This window comes from Sapajus apella, unplaced genomic scaffold (assembly GCF_009761245.1).
Source record: "Sapajus apella isolate SASKATOON/1434 unplaced genomic scaffold, GSC_monkey_1.0 scaffold174, whole genome shotgun sequence".
NCBI classification, from domain to species: domain Eukaryota; kingdom Metazoa; phylum Chordata; class Mammalia; order Primates; family Cebidae; genus Sapajus; species Sapajus apella.
The window spans coordinates 1,543,267-1,564,728 of record NW_022437114.1 but is presented as its reverse complement, the minus strand read 5'-3'; the positions used below and the strand labels follow the sequence as shown (position 1 = coordinate 1,564,728).

Below are 21,462 nucleotides of genomic sequence, written 5' to 3'. Positions count from 1 at the left end.
CTGACACTTACTCTGGTTAATTTAGACACCCTGTGAAAAACTCTGCTTTTTTCTCTGCTCCAGAGCCTAGCTTTCTCATCAAAAATTTTGTCTACAATCTCCAACATGACCATAGCCTCCAAAGTGACCATTTCTATATCCATGATGATTCTTTCAGTTGTGACAGAAAATGATTCCTGTGCTCATTGGCTTATGAGATTGTTAGGCTCAGTACTGACAGGTTTGATTCAAGGGATCTGGAAACAAGACCAGGAACTGGTTTCTCCCTCAACACTTCTTAGCTCTGCTTTCTTAAGGTAGGTTCCATTCTTTGCAGACTTCCCCCTTGTGGTCTCAAAATGATTGCCAGAGTGCCCAGGGTTCACACTTCTAGAGTCAACTTCAGAGAAGAAAAGTGATAGTCTCCTTCCCAAAAGTCCCAGGGGAAGTCTTATTGATCACTGATTTGCATTGGGTACTTGTCATTCCCTAAACCAATCACTGTAGCTGGAGAGAATATAAAATGATGATAGGCTAAACTTGTCACATGATCAACCTCTGACCAGGGTGGAGTCAACACCATCAGAAACACATGGGCTGAAAGTACAGGAGAGATGCCTCTTAAATTTAAGGCACTATTGGTGGAAGACGAAGGAAGTGGATACTTGGGAGACAACCAACCAATGTCTACTCAGGCTCCAAGCTCATCTCCCACTATTCTCCAACATCAGTCTCTCATCTCCTGCTCACTCCCACCTCCAGTGCCTCTACTCAGGTTGGACATATGCCTAGGATCCCTTTCCTCCTTCTTGTTCATGCTCCTCCATATCTGTCTTGGGCCATTTTGAGACTCAATTGAAGCATCAGCAGCCCAAAGACTCACCACCATTTGGATCTTCCATCATTTGGAAGCAACTGGTTGACAGAATCAGAACACACATGGTGATTGAGACACATCAGTGTGGATTTTTGTCCTATTAATCAAAGTATATTTACAGGCAGATCCAAGGTTGGCTCAGCTGTTCCATCAAGGACTCAGATTTTCCCATTTTCTCCTTCACTCTCCGTCAGCATGTTAGCCTTGCCATCTCATGACTGCAAGATGGTTACTACAGCTACAAGTATTATGCCCAGAAAGGCATAATGTAGGGATTGAGGGGAACTGGGGCAGAGGAAGAGATTGATCTTATCATCTTGCCTCTTATTATGGAGATAAATCCTCCAGAAACTTCTTCTGTGTCTCATTAGTCATCACCAAATCCTATAGCCAGCCCTAGCTGCAATGCCACTGGGAGAGGAGAGTGGGATAGCCATGTCTGATTAAGACCAATCATGAGACCAGGTACAGTGGCTCACACCTGGAATACCAGCACTTTGGGAGGCTGAGGAGAGAGGATCACTTGAGGCCAGAAATTTGAGACATTCCTGGGCAACACAGTGAAATCCTATGTCTACAAAAAAATTTTAAAATTATCTGGCTGTGGTGGCACACGACTGCAGTCCCAGGTACTTGGGAGTCTTGGGCAGGGGGATCACTGGAGCCCAGGAGTTGGAGGCTACGGTGAGCTATGATGGAGCAAACGCACTCCAGCCTGGGTGACAGAGCAAAGCCCTGTCTCTTAAAACAACAATTGAAAAAGACTAATCCTGAGTGATATCCCTGAGGACAAAAATCAGCAAGAAAGAAGTGAGGATGGCCACAGTTCTCTGCACAGTGCCCTTACTCTGTAATGACAGAGTTCATTCCTGGCATGCTTCCATATTGTGCTGGCTCTGCCCTTGAGCCCACTGGCCTGTGGGGCTTGCTGAGAGTAGATGGTCTTGGACATAAGACATCAAGGCAAAGGATAGATCAACAGCAACTTCACACAGGCTGGGGCATCTACCATGAAACCACAGAGAAGTACAGACGTGAAAAGGTGGGATCCTCATCCAATTCTGGACGCTCAGCCACATAAAACCTTTGCAGGAATTTCTCAGCTACTCTGAATGACTAGACCGTAGACAATTACCAACCCACATGGCCCCTGATTCTGTCATGGTTCCCAGCACAGCCTATACAATGAGGCCCAAATTCCTTAGCAAGTCAAAATGGTCATTGCCAACTGAGTGCACAAAGGAAGGGCCACATGAGGACACGGCAAGAGGGCTGGTATCTGTGAGTCCATGAGAAAGGCCTCAGGAGAAATCAACCCTGCCGTCACCTTGATCTTGGACTTCCAGGCTCCAAAACTGCAAGAAAATTAATTTCTGTTGTTGAAGGCCCCCCAGTCTGCAGTATTTTGTTATAGTGGGCCTAGCAGACTAGACAACAGCCATTCCAATCCAGACTCCCGAATCAGCCATTCCAAACTTATCTTCTGCCATGCACTTCACACTCCAGTTTCCAAAGAATCCTTGTCATTTTCAGAGCACACCATATCCTCTCTCACTTCCATGCCTGTGAGAGTGTGATTCCCTTCTGCCCAAAATGTCCCTTTCTACCTTCAAGATCCAACTGAAAGTCACCTAAACGTCTCTCTCAAATCCCAACACAGAATCCACAGCCTTCTCAAGACAACACCCACAGTGTGTGGCACTGCCTCCCTGACAAATGCATGGAGATGCGTTCAAAGGCGGGGGCAGGGCCACTTCATTTCTGTATCTCCAATCTAGAATGAGACCTAGTGTACACGAGGTGTTCAGCAAGGGCTAGTGCCATGGAGAGGTCGGAAGTGAAAGGGGCCAAATCTCCAAGCTGTTTGTGGACCCTCTGTTGCCGTCCAGCATAGTGCTGAGTTTACATTTGGAGCCCAATTAATACCTGTTGAACCACTCCCCCACCCAATCAAAAAAGGAAGCAAACCCTCCAGATTCTGACATCCACGCCAACTTCTGTGCTAAAATGGAAAACACCTGCCATACTGCAACTCCTACTCATAGATGCATTTCACACAGAGTTTTACAGCAAAGCTAAACTGGTGAAAGCAAAGCCATCCAGTATCTCAAGGGGCTACCTGCAGGGAATATTATTATTCTCGGCGTCATTAACTCCTTTGGTGATACTTCTGGATTTAGGTGCTCCTTTTCCTGCACAAAATGTTAACACCTTGAAGCCACACTCAATGGAAATGCTTGTATTCTTTTCCTGGAAAACTATGGCAGTAGAGACTTCAGGAATCATCCTCTCCCAATCATCCCACTATAAATATGAGGAAGTTGAATCATTCATGCAACAAATATGTTTTGATCTCTTATTTTGTGCCAGGTATGAAACTACCAGAGGCATTTGTTGGAGAAGATAGAAAAAAGCTAAACATGAATTCTGACCTGGAGAAGCTCATAGATTGTTCTACTCCTCTGAGATGCAAACTACCCCTGAGTTATAGCAAAAGAAAAAACTTCTGGGAACTTGCTGGAAAGTCCAGAGATAGTACCTTGTCTAAAGTTACTCAGAGGCAGAGGTAGTAATAAAACTTCAACCCTGGTCCCAACTCTTAATACAGTATCTTTTCCCCCATGCAGTAGATTTCAAAAATGGCCACAAAATATTCTCTCCTCCATCCTTGCTCCTTGGAGATGCCTTCACATACTGCCTCTGGGCTGACCTCCTGATGTGCTTCAGCCAGTAGGACATTCACAAACTTGATACAAGAGAGATTTTAAGGTTAGGCACGGTGGCTCATACCTGTAATTCCAGCACTTTGGGAGGCCAACGCAGGTGGATCACTTGAGGTCAGGAGTTCGAGACCAGCCTGATAAACATGGCAAAAAACCGTCTCTACTAAAAATAGAAAAATTAGCCGGGCGTGCTGGTGGGTGCCTATAATCCCAACTACTTGGGAGGCTGTGGCAGGAGAATCACTCGAACCCAGGAGGCGGAGGTTGCAGTGAGCCAAGATAGTGCCATTGCACTCCAGTCTGAGTAAAAAAAAAATCCAGAAAAAAAAAAAAAAAGAGAGAGGTATATTTCAAAAGCACTTGCATACTGGCATTTGCTCTCATTGCTCTTGAAACACTGCCACCTTAAGAACAAATCCAGGCCAGTCTGAGAAAGCACGATAAACCACATGGACAAGAACTGAGGTAATCCTACCAACAACCTGTCAACACCAGACGTAGGTAAAGTCATCCAAGACCGGCAAGCCTCTAGCTGGATCCACAACTGACCACAGATGCACGCGGGAGCCCAGCCAGGAGCAGCAGAAGACCCATCCAGCTAAGCCCAGCACTAATTGCCAACCCACAGAATCATGGGCTGAGTAACAGCAATAGATTCCTAACATACCCTTGACTATACTGCCCACTCTGGATCTAGCCCATGGCCCTTGTAATAACAGCCTCACTCTGCAGCATAAACATTTCCACCAACCATGATAACATAATCAGGACCAAAGGAAAAACATGTTTTCCTTTGGAATACTTTAAGACGTGGACCACTGAAAATTGACTGGATGCTCTAAGGAAGGTTTGTTTGAGTTGACTTCCAGCTATAATAACTAAGGGTTGTTTTGTTCTCCTTCCAGTCAAGCGTTATGCCACAAATCTTCAGCCAGGCTCAGTGGCTCACACCTGTAATCCCAGCACTTTGGGAGGCCGAGGCCGACGGACCACCTGAGGTTGGGAGTTTGAGACCAGTCTGACCAACATGGAGAAACTCTGTCTCTACTAAAAATGCAAAATTACCAAGCCTGTAATCCCAGCACTTTGGGAGGTCGAGGCGGGCGGATCACGAGGTCAAGAGATGGAGACCATTCTGGCCATGGTGAAACCCTGTCTCTACTAAAAATACAAAAATTAGCCGGGCGTGGTGGCACACGCCTGTGGTCCCAGCTACTCGGGAGGCTGAGGCGGAAGAATAGCTTGAACCCAGGAGGCAGAGGTTGCAGTGAGCCAAGATTGCATCACTGCACTCCAGCCTGGCGACAGAGCAAGACTCCTTCTCAAAAAATAAAAAAAAAATAAAAAAATGCAAAATTAGCTGGGCATGGTGGCACATGCCTGTAATCCCAGCTACTCAGGAGGCTTAGGCAAGAGAATCGCTTGAACCATCAAGGCGGAGGTTGCAGTAAGCCGAGATCACGCCATTGCATTCCAGCCTGGGCAACAGAGTGAAACTCCATCTCAAAAAAAAAAAAGAGTTATGCCACAAATCCTGTTACTGAATTCTATATCAAAGAAAAGTATCATACTCCCCTTATTATGTGTTATCTCAAAAGAATTTCACCACCACAGGCTAGCTTCCTTGTGGCTTTCTCTTTTTGTTTACTTTGTAAAAGAACCACCCAGCCACTGCAGAAGTTTTATCAGGGAGCCTAAAATCTCCTTGACATGGAACTCAGTTTATTTGAAGAAACAAAAAAGTTAAGAAAAAAAGAAGTGAGTAACCTGAGCCCTGGGGAAAGCCTGTGACCGGTGTGGTGAGGGCAGCAGTCACGCTGGTATCTGTCAAAAGTGTGATTGCTTTCACACTGGGTCCTCTAGGACTGGTGCTTGCCACGAGGGTGGAGGGAAGTAAGGGGTAATGGTGGGCAACCAACAAGCCTGGCACAGGTCCTCAGAACCCCCAGACAGACAGACAAAGGAATCAATACAAACGAATCAAGGGAGCTCATGCTGACCCCTCAGGGAGCCCACATTTCTCTCTCACCCACACCACCCATGTTGGAAAGGTGCTATTAGTCCTCGTTTTAAAGAAGAGAAAATTGCTGCAGTGATGACAGGTCAGTAGCATCTCCGGGGGCCCACATCTGGCCAGCATCAACCAGGGTATGGTCCTGGCAGTCCTGCCCCAGAAACTCCACTCTTCTCCCTGCACCATTGACTTGGTTTTCAGAGAGGCAATGTTTCCCCGAAACATGTCTCTTCAAGACTGACGGAACAGGATAAACATTAGGGAACTTCTAAAATGCCTAAAGGCAGCAATTTCCTAACTAAACATTTTTATTCTCTAATCCAGTAGGCTGCCAATGACCTGGGAGAATTGACATGCCTCGACCAGGAGACATTAACCAGAGGCTGTATGTGGCCACCCGTGCAGTTTTTTAGGCCCTTCCATCTTTCCCTTTTTATTCTTTTTTCCCCTCCTTCCCTCCTCTTTTTTTGGGGTCCCCTCGTAAGAGTCTGCCACTTTCCCCCAACTCTCATTCTCCCAGAGGCCTCCTAGGCTCCTGTTCCTCCCACAGTTTCTCCCCTCCTTCTACCTCTCTGCTGGCTGCGCTAAGTAGGTCTCTGGCCATCTCTTCTGAGGTGCATATGCTCTTACTAGCAGCCTCAGTGGGCATTGCTAGGTGCCCACATACTTCTAACCACTTTCAACAGACTCAGCAAAATGGAGGCTGGCCAAACGGCTTCCTGTGGGAGACAAGAGGCTGGTACCTCTCCAAGCCCTGCTTTAAACCAGACATTGCTCAAGTCCCTCCTGGGGAGGGCTAACTTGTAGTTTAAATTGATCAGAAGAAGGCGTGGGACAACTTCTGAGGAAGAGCCCGAAGCAGAATCAATGCATGATCAGGAGGCTGCCCTTTCGCCCCATGCCAGCACTGTGGCAACATGAGAAGCTCCTTTCACTCCCTGTACCTCGAATTTTCCATCTGTGAAATGACGAGGGTGGCACAGAACTCCAGGGTCACCGACCGCCATTTTGAGAGTCTGGTAAAGTCTAGGATCCCTCTTCCTTTCCTAGAAAAGTATATATACCCCTTTGATGTCAAAAGGCCCAGCCTCTAACCCCCTAAAACTATCCATGAACCTCCTGTAAGTCCCCAAGGTCAGGGACAGCTGCTGATCTCCAAAGAAACCTTAATGCTCAGTCTGTTGTTTTCCCACCTTCTTTCTCTCTTGTCCTTCCCCCACTTTTTTCCCCTTCCCCTCTTCTCTCTTTCCTTTCTTCCTTCCTTCTTTCCTTCCTTCCTTCCTTCTTTCTCTCCTTCCTTCCTTCCCTCCCTCCTTCCTTCCTTCTTTCCTCCCTGCCTCCCTCCCTCTCTCCCTTCCTCTTTTTAGAATGTTGCTAGACTTATGACTCCCTGAGAAACATGTTGTTTGAATATTTTGGGGGAAGCTGAGGCAAACCTTCTCATCACCATAAACAAGAGACTTTGTGGAACACTGAGCATAGGAACAAATTATCAGCACTAGCCGGGGAGAGAGGCATGTTAAGAGACAGCCACAAAGGTCAACCTGGGGCAGCTGCAAGTGGAGGGACACACAGCACACAGCTCTTCTTACAGCCCTCAAACACACAGAGAACAATGTCACCCCATTTCACTCGACCACCTCAGCATCCCCACCCCCACCCCCTAATCAACAAGGCTGTGTGAAATGAAAAGAACCTCCTACCAACAAGAACCTTGGATGACCCTGCAATATGGGACAAGGGTCATCTTGTCATCTCAGCTGTAAAAATTTGCACCAGTAAAGACCATTTCCTTCGTGTATACAATGACCAACAGTTTGGTTTGCATTCATGAACAAAGTGCATCTGGGATTAAGATCTAAACCTAAAAGGTGCCGATAAATAGACAATCGTGCACAACAGTAGCCATTCAGGAAGCAGCTTATTCTGCTATTTTTTTTTCTTCAACTCTACTTCAAAATAAAGCCAGATTTGTATCAGCAGAACATTCTTACAGCAACTGGAAGAAATTATCCCTTAACAAAGCTGTTGGAAAACTCAACTGCAAGAATAGCCGCCCGCCTTGCCTCTTGCCATCAAAAGATCTTTGCTATTCGAAGAGTCTTTTTAAAGAAGCCCAGAAGAAATGCCCTGTTTAAAAATAAAACAATTTGCTATCACAAAGGCAGAAGCATCAGAAGGAGAAATAACAGCTTCATACAAGAAAAAGAAACTTCTGGAAATTGTTAAAATGGACAAAATAAAATAGAGGTGCTACTAAAATGCAATAATTGACTAAATGCAATAAAAGTCAATACATGACTGTAAATAATGTCATTGCTAGAAAATGCATGGTAGGGCCCATTTTCTCAAAGGTGCTTCATTTTTGATTCCCCCTTGTGGGGAGAGGGTGTAAGTTGATTCCTTCCTTACCTTCAGCAGAGTCACTCTTGATTCATATTGATGAATATTGTATTGTACTAGTGGCATATGAAATGGAATTGGTTCGTTGGCATTGCCCCTTCTCCTCCAGGCTTATCCCAGGCTGTGCCAACAAACGACCCGCAACCTGCGGTGATCCTTACCAGACGGCAGCCCCGCCATGTTCCAAGCAGAGAATACACTAAAGGTGTGTGCTGTGAAGGAGAGTCCCGCATTCCCACATCCTCAATAACACCAGCTCCTTCTGCCATCACTCCAGAGACACCTGGGAGTCACCTCCCTTCTCCCTCCGCTGCCCATGTGTCCTCAGGCACAGTCAACATTGATCTCTCCATCCCCTGCTACCACCCGGTGCTACGTCTATGCCATGACTTGGCCCTCTTCACCTCATGCCTAGATTACTACTAACCTCTCCATCTGGCTGATTATCCAAGATACAAAACTGGGGCCCCTTTGGCTCATGCTTTTCTGCTTGGGTCCTCTCCCCTACTTGCCCTTTCCGAGGGTGGAACACCATCCAGGACACGGGACAGAAGGGCGAATAGGAGCTGCGACCCAGCCCGCACTCTGCTCATCAACTCATGGGGTGGCCTCTGCCCAGTGGGCACCTCTGTCTGATTTGCACAAAGGCTCTGCATGGCATAGCAGCAGCCCTGCCTCTAGGTCCTGGCTGCATCATATTATAATTATCTACCTGTTAGTCCATCCCCACCCCTTCATCAGATGTATGATCTTTGCCACCCTCTCCCCACCCTGGCGCCGGAGGCAATGCCTGGACCATGTAGACATCAATAAGGAAGTATTTGCTGAATGGATCACTGCGTCAGATCCTGGGCAAGGAGAGCAAGAAGCTGTGTGGGGGAGCCACAGAGCTGCAAGCACAGGGCACTGAGCGGGAGCCAGGGTGTCTTCACCCCCGCAGAGACTGACAGAGTGGGGTTAAAAGTGTCCACTTGAAGGGACAATAAGTTGTGTGATTTAGCTGACCCTAGGGAGCATCTGCACTAAACCAGCTGGTTGGTGATTCGGGAACACCTGGTCACAGGTGGCTGAGCTCAGAAGGGCTACAGGGTTCAGCAGCTGCAGCCTGGGGAGATGGAAATTCACACTCCCTTCTACACTCAAAGAAGAAAACAGGACCTGCAGGTTTCCCAGAACACCAAACAAACACCGAAAGCAGGGGGCGGGGGAAGAAAGCTCTAAAAGGCCAGCTGACAACCTAATTAGAAAGCCTAAGGGCGGGGAGGGAAAAGCCAGTCCCACCTTTGAGGACAAAGTCTTTGGAAGGTCGGAAGGCCATGGGGATGGAATTATGTCCAACCAGATGGTGAAAATTCTTCACTTCCAGATGGATCCAGATGGCTGGGAGGGGCCCTTATTTCCTAGAGCCACAGGTGCCACACCTGTGTCTGGCTGGGGGCTGATGTGAGGAGGACATTACAAGGGCGCAAGAAGGGGGATGTTCTGTACCACTTAAATCTACCCAGGCCTCAGGGCATGGCCTCTCCTCCAGGTAAAGTGGCATAGATGGGAAGAAGTGCCCGAGGATGGCACTGCCCATTGCTGCAACGCACACAGGGAGTGAAGGCTTCATGGAGAAAGGGATCAACGTGGGCCTGGAAGGAGAGGGCTGCAATGGGGGCCATCACTGAGCCCCATGCCTGGGAGCAAGGGGAGGAACAACAGGAGCAGGGAGCCCTGTCTTATTGGTTCTAGGCCCAACGACAGCGGCAGCAGTTCTGAGCACGTGGGCAGGTTCCAGAAACAGTGTGAAATCTCCTTTGTAGTCCTCCCCCGACCCGAGCCCTGCCTTTGTTCCCCTTGAAGGCCCCAGTTCTATGTCTTCGACAGGAAAATCCTGAAAACCATGCAGGCTGCACCCTGGCTCCGAGGCAGCACAAACCAGTGGAGCTGGTCAGGTGGGAGAGGAGGGAGCCGTGGTGAGAGGGTGGCTACAAGGTTCCTAGCCACTTGACCGAGGTCTGAGGCAAGAAAGGACTAGAAGGCAAGGCCAGTAAGGTTCGGAGAAAGGGCTTATGTTTCAGAAGGTCTCTGTAAATGCAGGGGAGTTTGGAACGAAATGCTAAACAGACATTTAAAGGAGGAGGCACTTGCTGGAGGTGTGAGGGCAGGGAGGGCTCTGGAGGAAGTGGGGAGGGCTCTGGCATCCCAGGGGTATGCCTTGGGGCATCTGTGAAGGAGGGACAATCGCACTTTGAGCCAGTTCCTTCAATACACCGGTTATTATCACCATAACAGAAGCTACAGAAAAGAAAGTGGGCCAGCTCTCCAGAGTTGAGGGGCTGCCGGGGAGGCCAAGTGCACAAGCCTTGGTTATGCTGAAAAGGGGTAAAGGGACTAGGGGGACAGACTGGGGTCGACTATAGTTGGAGAAAGACGGGAGTGAGATGTGTCCACTCAGCACCCTCGCCTCCACACCTCCTTCATGTGGGCCTTGCAGATGAGCAGCGAATACGATCTGCTCCACGCCTTGAACTCACTGTCTGGCAGGGGTCAGAGTTGTAAAATCATATAATTACAGCCTGCTCTCCAGCCTTCCTGGTCATCCAGTGTCAAATGAGGACATTTTTGGAGTCTAAGTCATCAAATTGCAAACTGTTTTCAGACCACACCCCTTCCCCCACCCGAGCACTGCCATTTAGTCATTCTCCTGGATAAGGAATTCCCACAGTTAATTTCAAGGTGCTAAATATTTCTCAAAGTGGCGCAACAGCAATTGTGACTTCCTAGCTCAAGAGCCCACAAAGTAGCTCAACCCCATCCATGGGCCTGAATCCATCACCTGCCAATAGCATCAGTGGACATTTGCTCATGTTCTACTATCCCTTTTTTTCGAGACAGAGTCTGGCTGTGTCACCCAGGCTGGAGCGCAGTGGTGTGATCTCAGCTCACTGCAAACTCCACCTCCTGGGTTCAAGTGTTTCTCCTGCCTCAGCCTCCCGAGTAGCTAGGACTATAGGCCACGCCTGGCTAATTTTTTGTATTTTTAGTAGAGAGGGAGTTTTACCACTTTTGGTCAGGCTGGTCTCAAACTCCTGGCCTCAGGTGATCCACTTGCCTCATCCTCCCAATGTGTTGGGATTACAGGCATGAGCCACTGTGCCCAGTCAGTATTTTTAAATTCCAACATGCTGAATTGGATAAGGCAGCCAAGGGCATAAATTCCTTTTCCTTTTTTTTTTTCAGAATGGATACATATCTCTAAATCTATTTCCTACTTTTTTTTTTTTTTTTTTTTTTTTGAGACAGAATTTCAACATGTTGCCTGGACTAGTCTCAAACTCCTGGTCTCGAAGAATTTCCCACCTCAGCCTCCTGAGTTGCTGGGACTGCAGATGTGTGCCACTGAACCCAGCTCATTTCTCACTTTTAATATATTATGAGCAAACGATTAGGGAGAATTAATTATTCTCTTCCTCTTTACCCTAGGAAGTAATTTTTACCCTAACCCAAAATGTAAGAATTTACCAGGAAAACACTACTTGTAAAGACAAAATCTGTCCTGCTTAGTGGCGTAAGGAGAACAATTGGATTTGGTCCACGTCAAAAGAATGTGGACCAAATCCCACTGCTGTCAGCAGGGTCATTTGGGGAAAGACACTTTGTAACACTGGGCCTCTGCTTCCTCATCTGTAAAATGGGAATAGTAAGAATAATAATGCTAGTCTCACAGATTGATGTGAAGGCAAAATGAAATCATGTGTGCACAGAATCTAGTCCAGACCCTAGAATGTACTTGGCACTCAATATGAAATAATTCTGCTATGGCTTAAGTGTAGGATTTGTTATTACTGTAAATACTACAGCATGAATTTGCCTTGGCACTGCCAAATGGAGGTTTAAGCTCTGGTTCCCAATGATGAAACACAGAGACTCTGGCCTACTACGTTAAAAACAGCACCGACCCTAAAGGCTAACCCAAGACGGGCTTTCTCTTTCTCAGGATCCAGTCTGAGGAGGCTGGTGTTTATATGACAGAATTTGCTTCCATGAAGTGGGTTAAGCCAGTTTCCCAGTGCAGTGGCTGACACCTGTGGCTTGGTGTTGCTCTGAGCCACCTGCAGAGCCAGTTTTGGAACCCAGCAGGTCCTCTGAGGGGAGTATGTCTCAGTAGGTGCTCAGGGCAGGCCCCAGGAGCTAGAAGTAACTGGTTGGCCAGAAAATCCACCCAAACCACTACCAACTAACGGAGATAGGCACAGATCCCTCTGCATAATATGATATCCACAGGCCCCAGGGTGGCTTCTGAGGTCCCGAGGGCCTCTGTGAGAAACATAGCAGAGGCAGAGCTGGAGATGAGGTGCTCCTGGCCCATGTTTTGCCCACAGTTGGTAGAGTAATGGGGGGAGGTTTCAGTCTCCTCTTTCTTTGCCCCTTGCTTTTCCTCCCTTCTTTCTTCCTAACTGGGAGGCAGGATTGCGCAAAGCCAGACCCTGGTTATGCTGAAGAGGGGTAAAGGGACTGGGGGAAAAGACTAAAGGCCTGGTGACCTGAGGTCCCCTCCCTCTACCTAACAGCAGAGTGAATGATTCTGTGCAGGCAATAATACTACTATTTATTATAATTATGCTGTGGGGGTCTCCCAGATCATGTAAGAGGGCAGGCCTGCTGAGCAGCTGGTCTTGGTTATGAACCTCTGCCCTGAGATCCCACCCTAGGACCCTCAAGACCGCTGCAAGATCCAGCAAGCACAGGGTTAACATCGGTCATGGCAGGGGGCTTCCAGGACCTCTTTGTCATTGTCTCCAGGTGCTGGAGGCCCAGCAGGTAGGACTTTGACCAGCCCCTTCCTCTTTGATAAGCTGAGAAGATAACACTATGGAAAGTGTTCCTTTAGTTACACATGCTCATGGCTCTGTTGCTCTATTTCATCGCTCCTGCCCTCAATTCCCTTAACCTTTTCTAGACCCGCAGGTTTCTTCCAAATTCTTGGGCTCAACTGCCTCAATCATCCACCTCTGTTCTTAATCCCATCAGCACCCACCACAAGGCAGACACTGACATCCAAGAGGCAGCTCAGCTTAAACTAAGGAGTTGAGTTTTCATGTCTAACTAGATCAAAAGCAACAGAGCAAAGAGAGCTCCCTGCAATGCAACTTCAGCACAGAGACTGTGAAAACCCCCAGCAGGCAGGCGAGGGGAGGGCAGGGCAGCCTACTCGGCCATTTCTAACCCACTCGCCCACCGCCCTCCCCCTTTGCCAGGACTGCAGAGCCACTTTACTTTTGTTGACCTCAAACTAGGACAACCTCACTAATTAACCAACAAAGCCCCCCAAGTCTGAGACTCGGACATTAAAAACTTCTATTTTCAATAACTCTTTGCCCTCTTTCTGTATATTGATCAAATCACTCACCACATACCACTAATCTGTTAGAAATTAATCCAAGATTGAGTAATTCTACAGCCAGTTAAGCCAGAGTGGAGAATTAATGATTAATTAGCATCATAATGCTCGACAACCCCCCTTCCTCTAACACATATGCATATACAGACACATTCTTTAAGAAATGTATTACCAGAGCCAGTAGGAACTCTTCTCAGCATATTACCCACTTGAAAACACTAGACAGAAGCCATAGTCAGTCTGTCCAACTGCCCTGAAGCTATGACTCTACACTGGGTTTTAAGTCCGTATCTCTGCGTTTTTAACATGCAGCTCCCTGGATCATAGATACCGTGATGAAGACAGAGAAGAAATTTTACACCTGTGTTAGGGTTGGGTGATTACTGGGGCACAAAGAGAGACATAATCCAACCACACAATGATCCCTAGGAGACAAGAGGCCTAAGAAACAGGTAAAATGTTCCTGGAACAGGAAATGTTCACTTGTCACCAGGCCAATTGGTTACCACAAATAATTCCTTTTTCCAAATAACACAAACAAGCAGGGTTTTCCTGCTTCATCCAAGAGGAGGGAGCAGCAGCAGGAGACCAGCTGTCTTGTGTGTAGTCCCAAGGCCTGCTTCTAACAGCAAGACAAATCCTTGATGGAAAATGTACAAAGTAATGGAGCTGGCAAGGAATCAGAAGGAAATACCCAGGCCCCTTTCTTTCTGGTGACACATGTATGCCATCTTCTGAAGCTCAGAAGCAAGAAGGAAAAGAGAGCAAAGGTGAAGATACATGTACGACTTTGAGTTTCTCATCCATCTAGGGAATTTTCTTTAATTGTTGGGTTTGATTTTAAGCGAATGCCTGTACAACAGGAAATCAGCTCCAGTACAAAAAAATAAAGTCGTGGAATTTTTGAAAATTGCCACACGGTAGGATCCGTATCTGAGTTGTTATAATGGAAAAAGAATTCCTGTTTCTTAATTTAAAAAATTATGAAGTATACATTTTAGCTTTGTCAACAGTGCTCAGCCTAATATTAAAATGGCAGGGGAAGTAGGTCATAGAGAAAGCAGCCCCGCCTGAGATGGCTGTACATGATAATGACCAGAGGAGGAGGAGGGGGAAGAGGAGGAGGAGCAGGAGCAGAGGCCATGATCCCCTGCCACCTGGGGTGGCTCTCTGAGGAACACTTACTTGGGTGTGCCTGTGGGTTTCCAGTACCTGCAGAAGAGGTACTGTCCATCTGCATTGACCAGGTGAGGGAGGTCCTGGTAGGGAATGCTCTGTGGGGTCCGCCTGGGGGAACTTTCCTCTGGCATTCTGGAAGGGTCTTCAGGTCCTAGAAGGAAAAGTGACATATTCCAAAGTCAGAAACATCTCAATCGTGTATGGACAGGAGAAAAAAGCCTAGTTCAGAGTTGGTAACATTTTTTAAAAACAGTTTAAAAAACCCCTCCATTTCAAAGGTTTAAAAAATACATACATTTCTTGCAAACCTCTCCAAGACTGAAAAATCCCATTTGTTCTTAAGAAAATGCTCACTTTATTTTTTAAGTACCTCATTACAGCTTTCCCCCTTTCCCATCTGTGTTTATTTTAAATCATTTCAGGAAACTTCATCTTAAAGACTATTTTAGCTGTAATCAAGTGGAAATTATAGTCAGCTCTATGGGTACAAAGACCCAGCTGCAAGAAGACCCATCGATCTTAAAATCTCCAAGGAACAGTTTCAAGTGGGCACAATAATGAGGTGGATGATACTCAGATTATTCCTCCCATCTGAAATTCCAAGGATACATGACAAACCTGTTTCCATCATGTGCTGGCGTTTGCATTCCACAAACACTACAGCCTGGAGAATCAGAAACAGGCAAACCGGGCTGTTCCCTCATCTGGGCGGCCCCAAGGCAGCCTGCAGGCAGCTCCCGAACCCTCTTCCCGCACCCAGACCCTTGCCTTTCGGGCTGGGGCGCTGAGCCGGGAGCCTGCTTCCAGCTCCCACCCGCAGGCTCTCCGGGGCTCCCCTCCCTCCCCAGGACGGGGAGCGGCTCTGCGATTCTCCACTACTAGTTCATGTCATCACTTTTCCTAAACAAATCGCTGGAGGGGCTCGGAGAAGGGAGGGGCCCGGGAAACTGGGAAACTAGCTCCGCGCACACCGAGGCAGCTCGCAGACGCACAAATGCGAGTCCCCGAGGCAAAGTCGCCTCCAAGGCTTCTCACAAACTTTGCTTCCTGCGCGTCTCCGACAGCACAGGACGTGTAGCCCCGCAGCTGTCATCGGAAATGCTGCTGGGAAAACCGGCGGGGGGGAGGGGAGTTCAGCGGGTGTCTGCACCAGGGACGGTGGGGACTGGAAAGATGGAGTTGATGGGGACAAGTTGGTTTGGGGGCTGGTGCTAGGGAGCAGGGAGGGCGCGCGCGCACACACACACACGCGCACACACGGACACGCGCGCACACACACCGCGCAAACACACGCACACACGGGGCGCCGGAGCCCACGCCGGGCGTGTCAGGGACCCCGATGCTGCTTCCCACCCCTGACGGCGGCACTGGCGGACTGGGGCGGGGGCAGGGAGGCAGTTACCCGGGCCACTAGCGCCGCAGTCGCGTCCCCCGAGCGCTGCGGATCCTCGTTTGCGGCGGGCCAGGGCCGGGACGAGCTGCGCGCGGCCGGCTTCGCGGCGACAGGGTGCGGCGTCTGCGCCGCCACTTTATCCCCGGGCCGGCTCGCCGGCGGGGGCGGCCCGAGGTGGGTGGGGACGCACGGGACCCGGCGGGCGGCTGGTGGCGCGGGGAGGCGGCGCCCGGGGCCCACGTGTGCCCGGCCCACGGGGAGGAGCAGGGGCGCCGCCCGCCGACCCAGCCACGCGCTTCTCTCCGCCCAGCCTCACAGACAGCCGCGCCCCGGGGTGGCCGCCCGGGGACTGTCAGGGGGGTCTGTATTGAGATGTGTCCCTGGGAACCTCAGCGCAGGAGGACACACCACACCCACGGGCACACGCGCGCACACAGACCCACAGGCACCACACGTACATAGACCACACTCACAGGGCCGAACACACACCACACACATGCGCCCTCCCAAAGTCACTACACTGCACGCAGGGACACACAGACACACATCCCAGAGATACCACTTGCTTACAGACACACACAGACCACACATGCATGCACACACACATCATCCCACACACCCCAGCGACACAAAGACAGACACCTGACATCCACAGACACACAAACTCACTTAGATTCACATAGAATGTTAGGCAGTGACATAGGCACAGACAACCCACAGAGACACAGATGTCCACAGACATCTGCAGACAACACAGCGCGGCCCACACATATACACAGACACACTCTCATCATACACATACAGTCGTACACAGACACACTCACACCACCTGCAGTCAGACACATAAAATGCTGGAGGGGGAATTAACTGGGCATGGTGGCATGCATGTGTAGTCCCAGCTAGCTACTTGAGAGGCTGAGGCAGGAGAGTTGCTTGAACCTGGGAGGCGCAGGTTGCAGTGAGCCAAGACCACGCCATTGCACTCCAGCCTGGGCGACAGAGTGAGACTTCATCTCAAAAAAGAAAAAAAAAAGTGCTGGAGGGTGTTTTCGAGTCTCGGGTAGGGTAGAAGCAGATGATGAGAGCCTACAAATGCCTCGTCCCTTCCTGGCAGTTCCCAGCAACCCTCCCGTGCCCAGCAGCTGGATACCCCAAATAAAACCTCTGGTGTATCTACACAGGCTGGGGTACAGTCTGAGCTCTGTCCAGTATAGTTTGCAACGTGGCCATGGAGGATACAGCCACTGGACTGAAACTCCAGAACACCCAGGTTCAACATCAGCTCCTCCACTTGCTCTTTCAGCCTCAGTCTCCCCACCTACAACCTGTGAGTAACCTATCTATGTCCCAGAGGAGTGCCCCTGACTCACACTGACCTCAATGAATCTTCCTGTCCTTCCTTCCTCTGCAAAAAGTTCTACACCATTGCAGCATTGAGAACTGCTGTCTTCCAGAGATTGGTGTCTCAGCGTCACATTGTGTGTGTCCAAGGAGGCCCAGGTTGTTCTAGAGCCTGCAGTCTAACTTGAGAAATAAAACAACAGCCTTTGAGTGGCTTGGGTTGTAGTTGCTGCTAAGCATGACTCATCCTCTCTCTGGCCTCCAGCAGGCCACGAGGCCTGGAGCAGAGGAGTGGCCAAGTGACTTCTGATAGGGGCAGCTCTACAGAATCCATGCAAGAGAGGTTTAGGGGCAGCAGTCTCAGGGGCAGGAAGCTTGGGAACTTCACTCAAAGCTGGGCATGCTAAGTGCACTGGATTTCCATGGGTTATAATTCATTGAAAGAAAGGGTGGTTGGGGGTCTGATGGACCCTTTTACCAAGCCATTATTTCAAATGTTTCCAGCTTTTCACATTTTCATTAACATTTAATATTATGTTAAAATATTTATGTTTTAACATTTCATGATTAAAAATACACAGCTTGAAAGTTTGTTTTGTTTTGTTCTTAGACAGAGTCTTGCTCTGTGGCCAGGCTGGAGTTTAATGGCATAATCTCGGCTCACTGCTACCTCTGCTTCCCAGGTTCAAGAGATTCTCCTGCCTCAGCCTCCCAAGTAGCTGGGACTACAGGAGCGCACCACCCTGCCCAGCTAATTTTTATATTTTTAGTACAAAAAGAGTGGATCTCTTGGCCTCGTGATCAAAAGAAGATATCTTGACCCCATGTGCCTGGCCCACAGCTTGAAAGTTTTGAGAAGAGGCGGGCACCGGGGCTCACACCTGTAATCCCAGCACTTTGGGAGGCCAGGTGGGTAGGTCACCTGAGGTCAGGAGTTTGAGACCAGCCTGACCAACATGGTGAAACCCCGTCTCTACTAAAAATACAAAAATTAGCTGGGTGTGATAGCAGGCACCTATAATCCCAGCTACTCAGGAGGCTGAGGCAGGAGAAACACTGGAACCCAGGAGGTAGAGGTTGCAGTGATTGCACTCCAGCCTGGGTGACAGAGCGAGACTCCATCTCAAAAAAAAATTGAAGACAGACTTCACTGGAGTTGTCAGAGGGATCTCAGTATAAATGACAGTTGCAAATTGGAAGAGATCCACCAAACTTGGTTATGGACACAACTGAGAACATGGTGTGTGGCCAGCCAACTAAGAATTTGGGAGTTAAGAGATAGATTGCATTGTTCCGTATCTGACTTTTTCTTTTAATTAAACCTATTCTGAGATAACTGTAGATTCGCATGCAGTTGTAACAAATAATACAGAGAGATGTTATGTGCCTTTTACTCAATTTCCTGCAATGGCAACTTCTCATAAACCACAGTAAATATCACAACAAGATGCTGACATTGATACAGTCAAGGTACAGAACATCTCCATCCCGTAAAGGTCCCTTGTGGTACCCTTTTATAGCCACATCCAGTTCTCATCTTCACTCCCCCACAACTCCTGGCAACCACTAATTTGTTCTCCATTTCTAAAATTTTGTCATTTCAAGGCTATTTTGTGAATAGAATCATAAAGTACATAACTTCTTAAGATTCACTTTTTCATTTTGCATAATTCTATAGTTGGGTATAGTAGTCCACAATATGGAAATACCACAGTATGTCTAACAAGTCATCTGCTGAAGGATATCTGCATTGTTTCCAGTTTTTGATGGTTAAGAACAAAGCTGCTTTAAACCTCCATGTACAGGTTTTGTGTGAACCTAAGTCTTCGTTTCTCTGGGACGAGGGCCCAGGAATGCAATTGCTGAGCTGTATGGAAATTGCAAGTTTTTAAAGAGAATGTGGAAATGTTTTCCAGAGTGACTGTAGCATTTTACATTCCCACCAGCAGTGTAGGAGAGATCCAGTCTCTCAGCATTCATGTCAGCATGTAGTGTTGTCACCATTTAAAAAATTTTAGTCTTTCTGTTAGTGTGTAGTGATGATACTTCACTGTGGTTTTTAGTTTGCTTTTGTCTAATGGCTAATGTTGTTTCATGTGCTTATTTGCCATCTATATAACCCATTCAGTGAAATGTGAAATGTCTCTTCTTGTCTTTTGGCTATTTTCTTGGCCTTTTTTTTTAGACTGTGTCTCACTCTGTAACCCAAGCTGAAGTGCAGTGGCGCCATCTTGGCTCACTGCAACCTCCACCTCCCAGGCTCAAGCGATTCTCATGCCTCAGCCTCCTGAGTAGCTGGGACTACAGGCACCTGTCACCATGCTCAGCTAATTTTTTTTTATTTTATTATTATTTTTCTTTTTTAATAGAGATGGGGTTTTACCATGTTGGCCAGGCTGGTCTTGAAATCCTGCCCTCAAGTGATCCACCCCCCTCAGCCTTCCAAAGTGCTGGGATTACAGGCATGAGCCATGACACCCATCCTTTAGGCTATTTCCTTCCATTTTTTCCTCCCTCCCTCCCTCCCTTCTTTCCTTCCTTCCTTCCTTCCTTCCTTCCTTCCTTCCTTCCTTCCTTTCTTTTTCCCTACAAGGTTTTATTCTGTCACCCAGGCTGGAATGCAGTGGTGCACTCCGCTCACTGCAGCCTTTTGGTTATTTTATAATTGTTTGCTTCTTTTTTTTTACTGTTGAGTTTTGAGAGTTCTTGGCATATTCTAGACAGTAGTCTACTAGATACTAGATATGTGATTTGCAAATACTTTCTTCCAGTCTGTAGCTTGTCTTTTAATCCTTTAACAAGGTCTTCTGCAGAGCAAAAGTTTTCATTTTGATCAGATGCAATTTATCAATTATTCATTTTATGGATTATGCATTTAGTGTCAAGTCTAAGAACTCTTTGTGTAGTCCAACCTCCAACCTCAAGAGATTTTCTCCTGTGTTTTTCTCTAAATGTTGTATAGATTTACATTTTTTGCTTAAGTCTGTAACATATTTGGAGTTTCTTTCTGGAGTGTGAGATGTAGATCAAGGTTCATTTGTCTCTACATGTCCCATTGCTCCAGCACAGCTTGTTGAAAAGGCTGCCTTTCCTCCATTGAATTGCTTTTGCACATTTGTAAAATTCAGCTGGCCTGCTTGTACAGGTCTATTTTTGGGTTCTCTATTTTGTTTCCTTGATCTGTGTCTATTCCTCCACCAATACCACATAGTCTTGATTATTGAGGTTATCTAATAAATCATGAAATTGAAATTGAATAGGCTGATTCCTCCCACTTTATTCTTCTTTTACAAGCCTTTTTTTTTTTTTTTTTTGGTAGAGAAAGAATATCTGTGTTGTCCAGACTGGTCTTGAACTCCTGGCCTTAACCAACCCTCCCACTGTGACCTCCTAATGCACTGGGATTACAGGTATGAGCTACCATACTCAGTCTACAAGATTCTTTTAACTATTCTAGCTCCTTCACCTTTCAATATAAATTTTAGAATAATCTTGTTTATATTCATTAAAAATCTTGCCTGGGTTATGATAGAAATTGCATTAAACATGTAGATTTTTCAAGAAGTGACATTTTTACAATTAAGTCTTCCAATCCATGAGCATGGGTATATATGTCCACTTATTTAGTTGTTCTTTGATTCCATTCATAAATGTTGTATAGTTTTCAGCATAGAAATTATATACACATTTTGTCAAATTTATACCTTTTTATAAAAAAAAGTAATTACAAATGTTAGGTATATTTAATTTCAGTTTCCACATTTGTAGCATATACAGATACAATTGATTTTTGTATGTTGATCTTGTATCCTGTAATCTTGTGGCACTCCCTTATAGATATAGGGGTTTTTGTTGTTGTTGCTGTTTTGTTTTGTTTTTTTTCTGTTAGCATCTATTATCTAATCTAGGAGGGTTTGGGATTTTGGTGTTTGGTTTTGTTTGTAGCTTACTTGGGAATTGTCTACATAGACCATCATTATATTTGAAGTGAGTTTCTTATAGACAACATATATTTGTATCATTTTTAAAAATCCATTCTGCCAGTGTCTTTTAGTTCGTATATTTAGACCATTTATATTTAATGTAATTATCATATTGTTATGGTTTAAGTCTGCCATTTTATTTTTATTTCTGTTCTCTCCATTTTTTTTTCTGTCTTCTTTTTTG

General features: G+C 47.1%; 1 protein-coding gene across 2 annotated transcripts in view; it reads right to left on the bottom strand.

Annotated features, from left to right (window-relative positions):
* MGLL (monoglyceride lipase) overlaps positions 1-16,303 on the bottom strand; it is a 135,553-nt gene extending 119,250 nt beyond the window's left edge. Inside the window, exons 1-2 of one of the 2 annotated variants that reach the window (XM_032267970.1) lie at positions 15,964-16,303; positions 14,568-14,712 (exon numbers count right to left, since the gene is read on the bottom strand). In XM_032267970.1, coding sequence (XP_032123861.1) covers positions 14,568-14,692 — 125 coding nt within the window. In that variant the 5' untranslated portion in view covers positions 14,693-14,712; positions 15,964-16,303. Of the gene's footprint in view, positions 1-14,567; positions 14,713-15,179 lie in introns of both variants that reach the window. The other variant, XM_032267969.1, reaches the window with a different exon arrangement.
* Between the last annotated feature and the right edge of the window lie 5,159 nt (positions 16,304-21,462).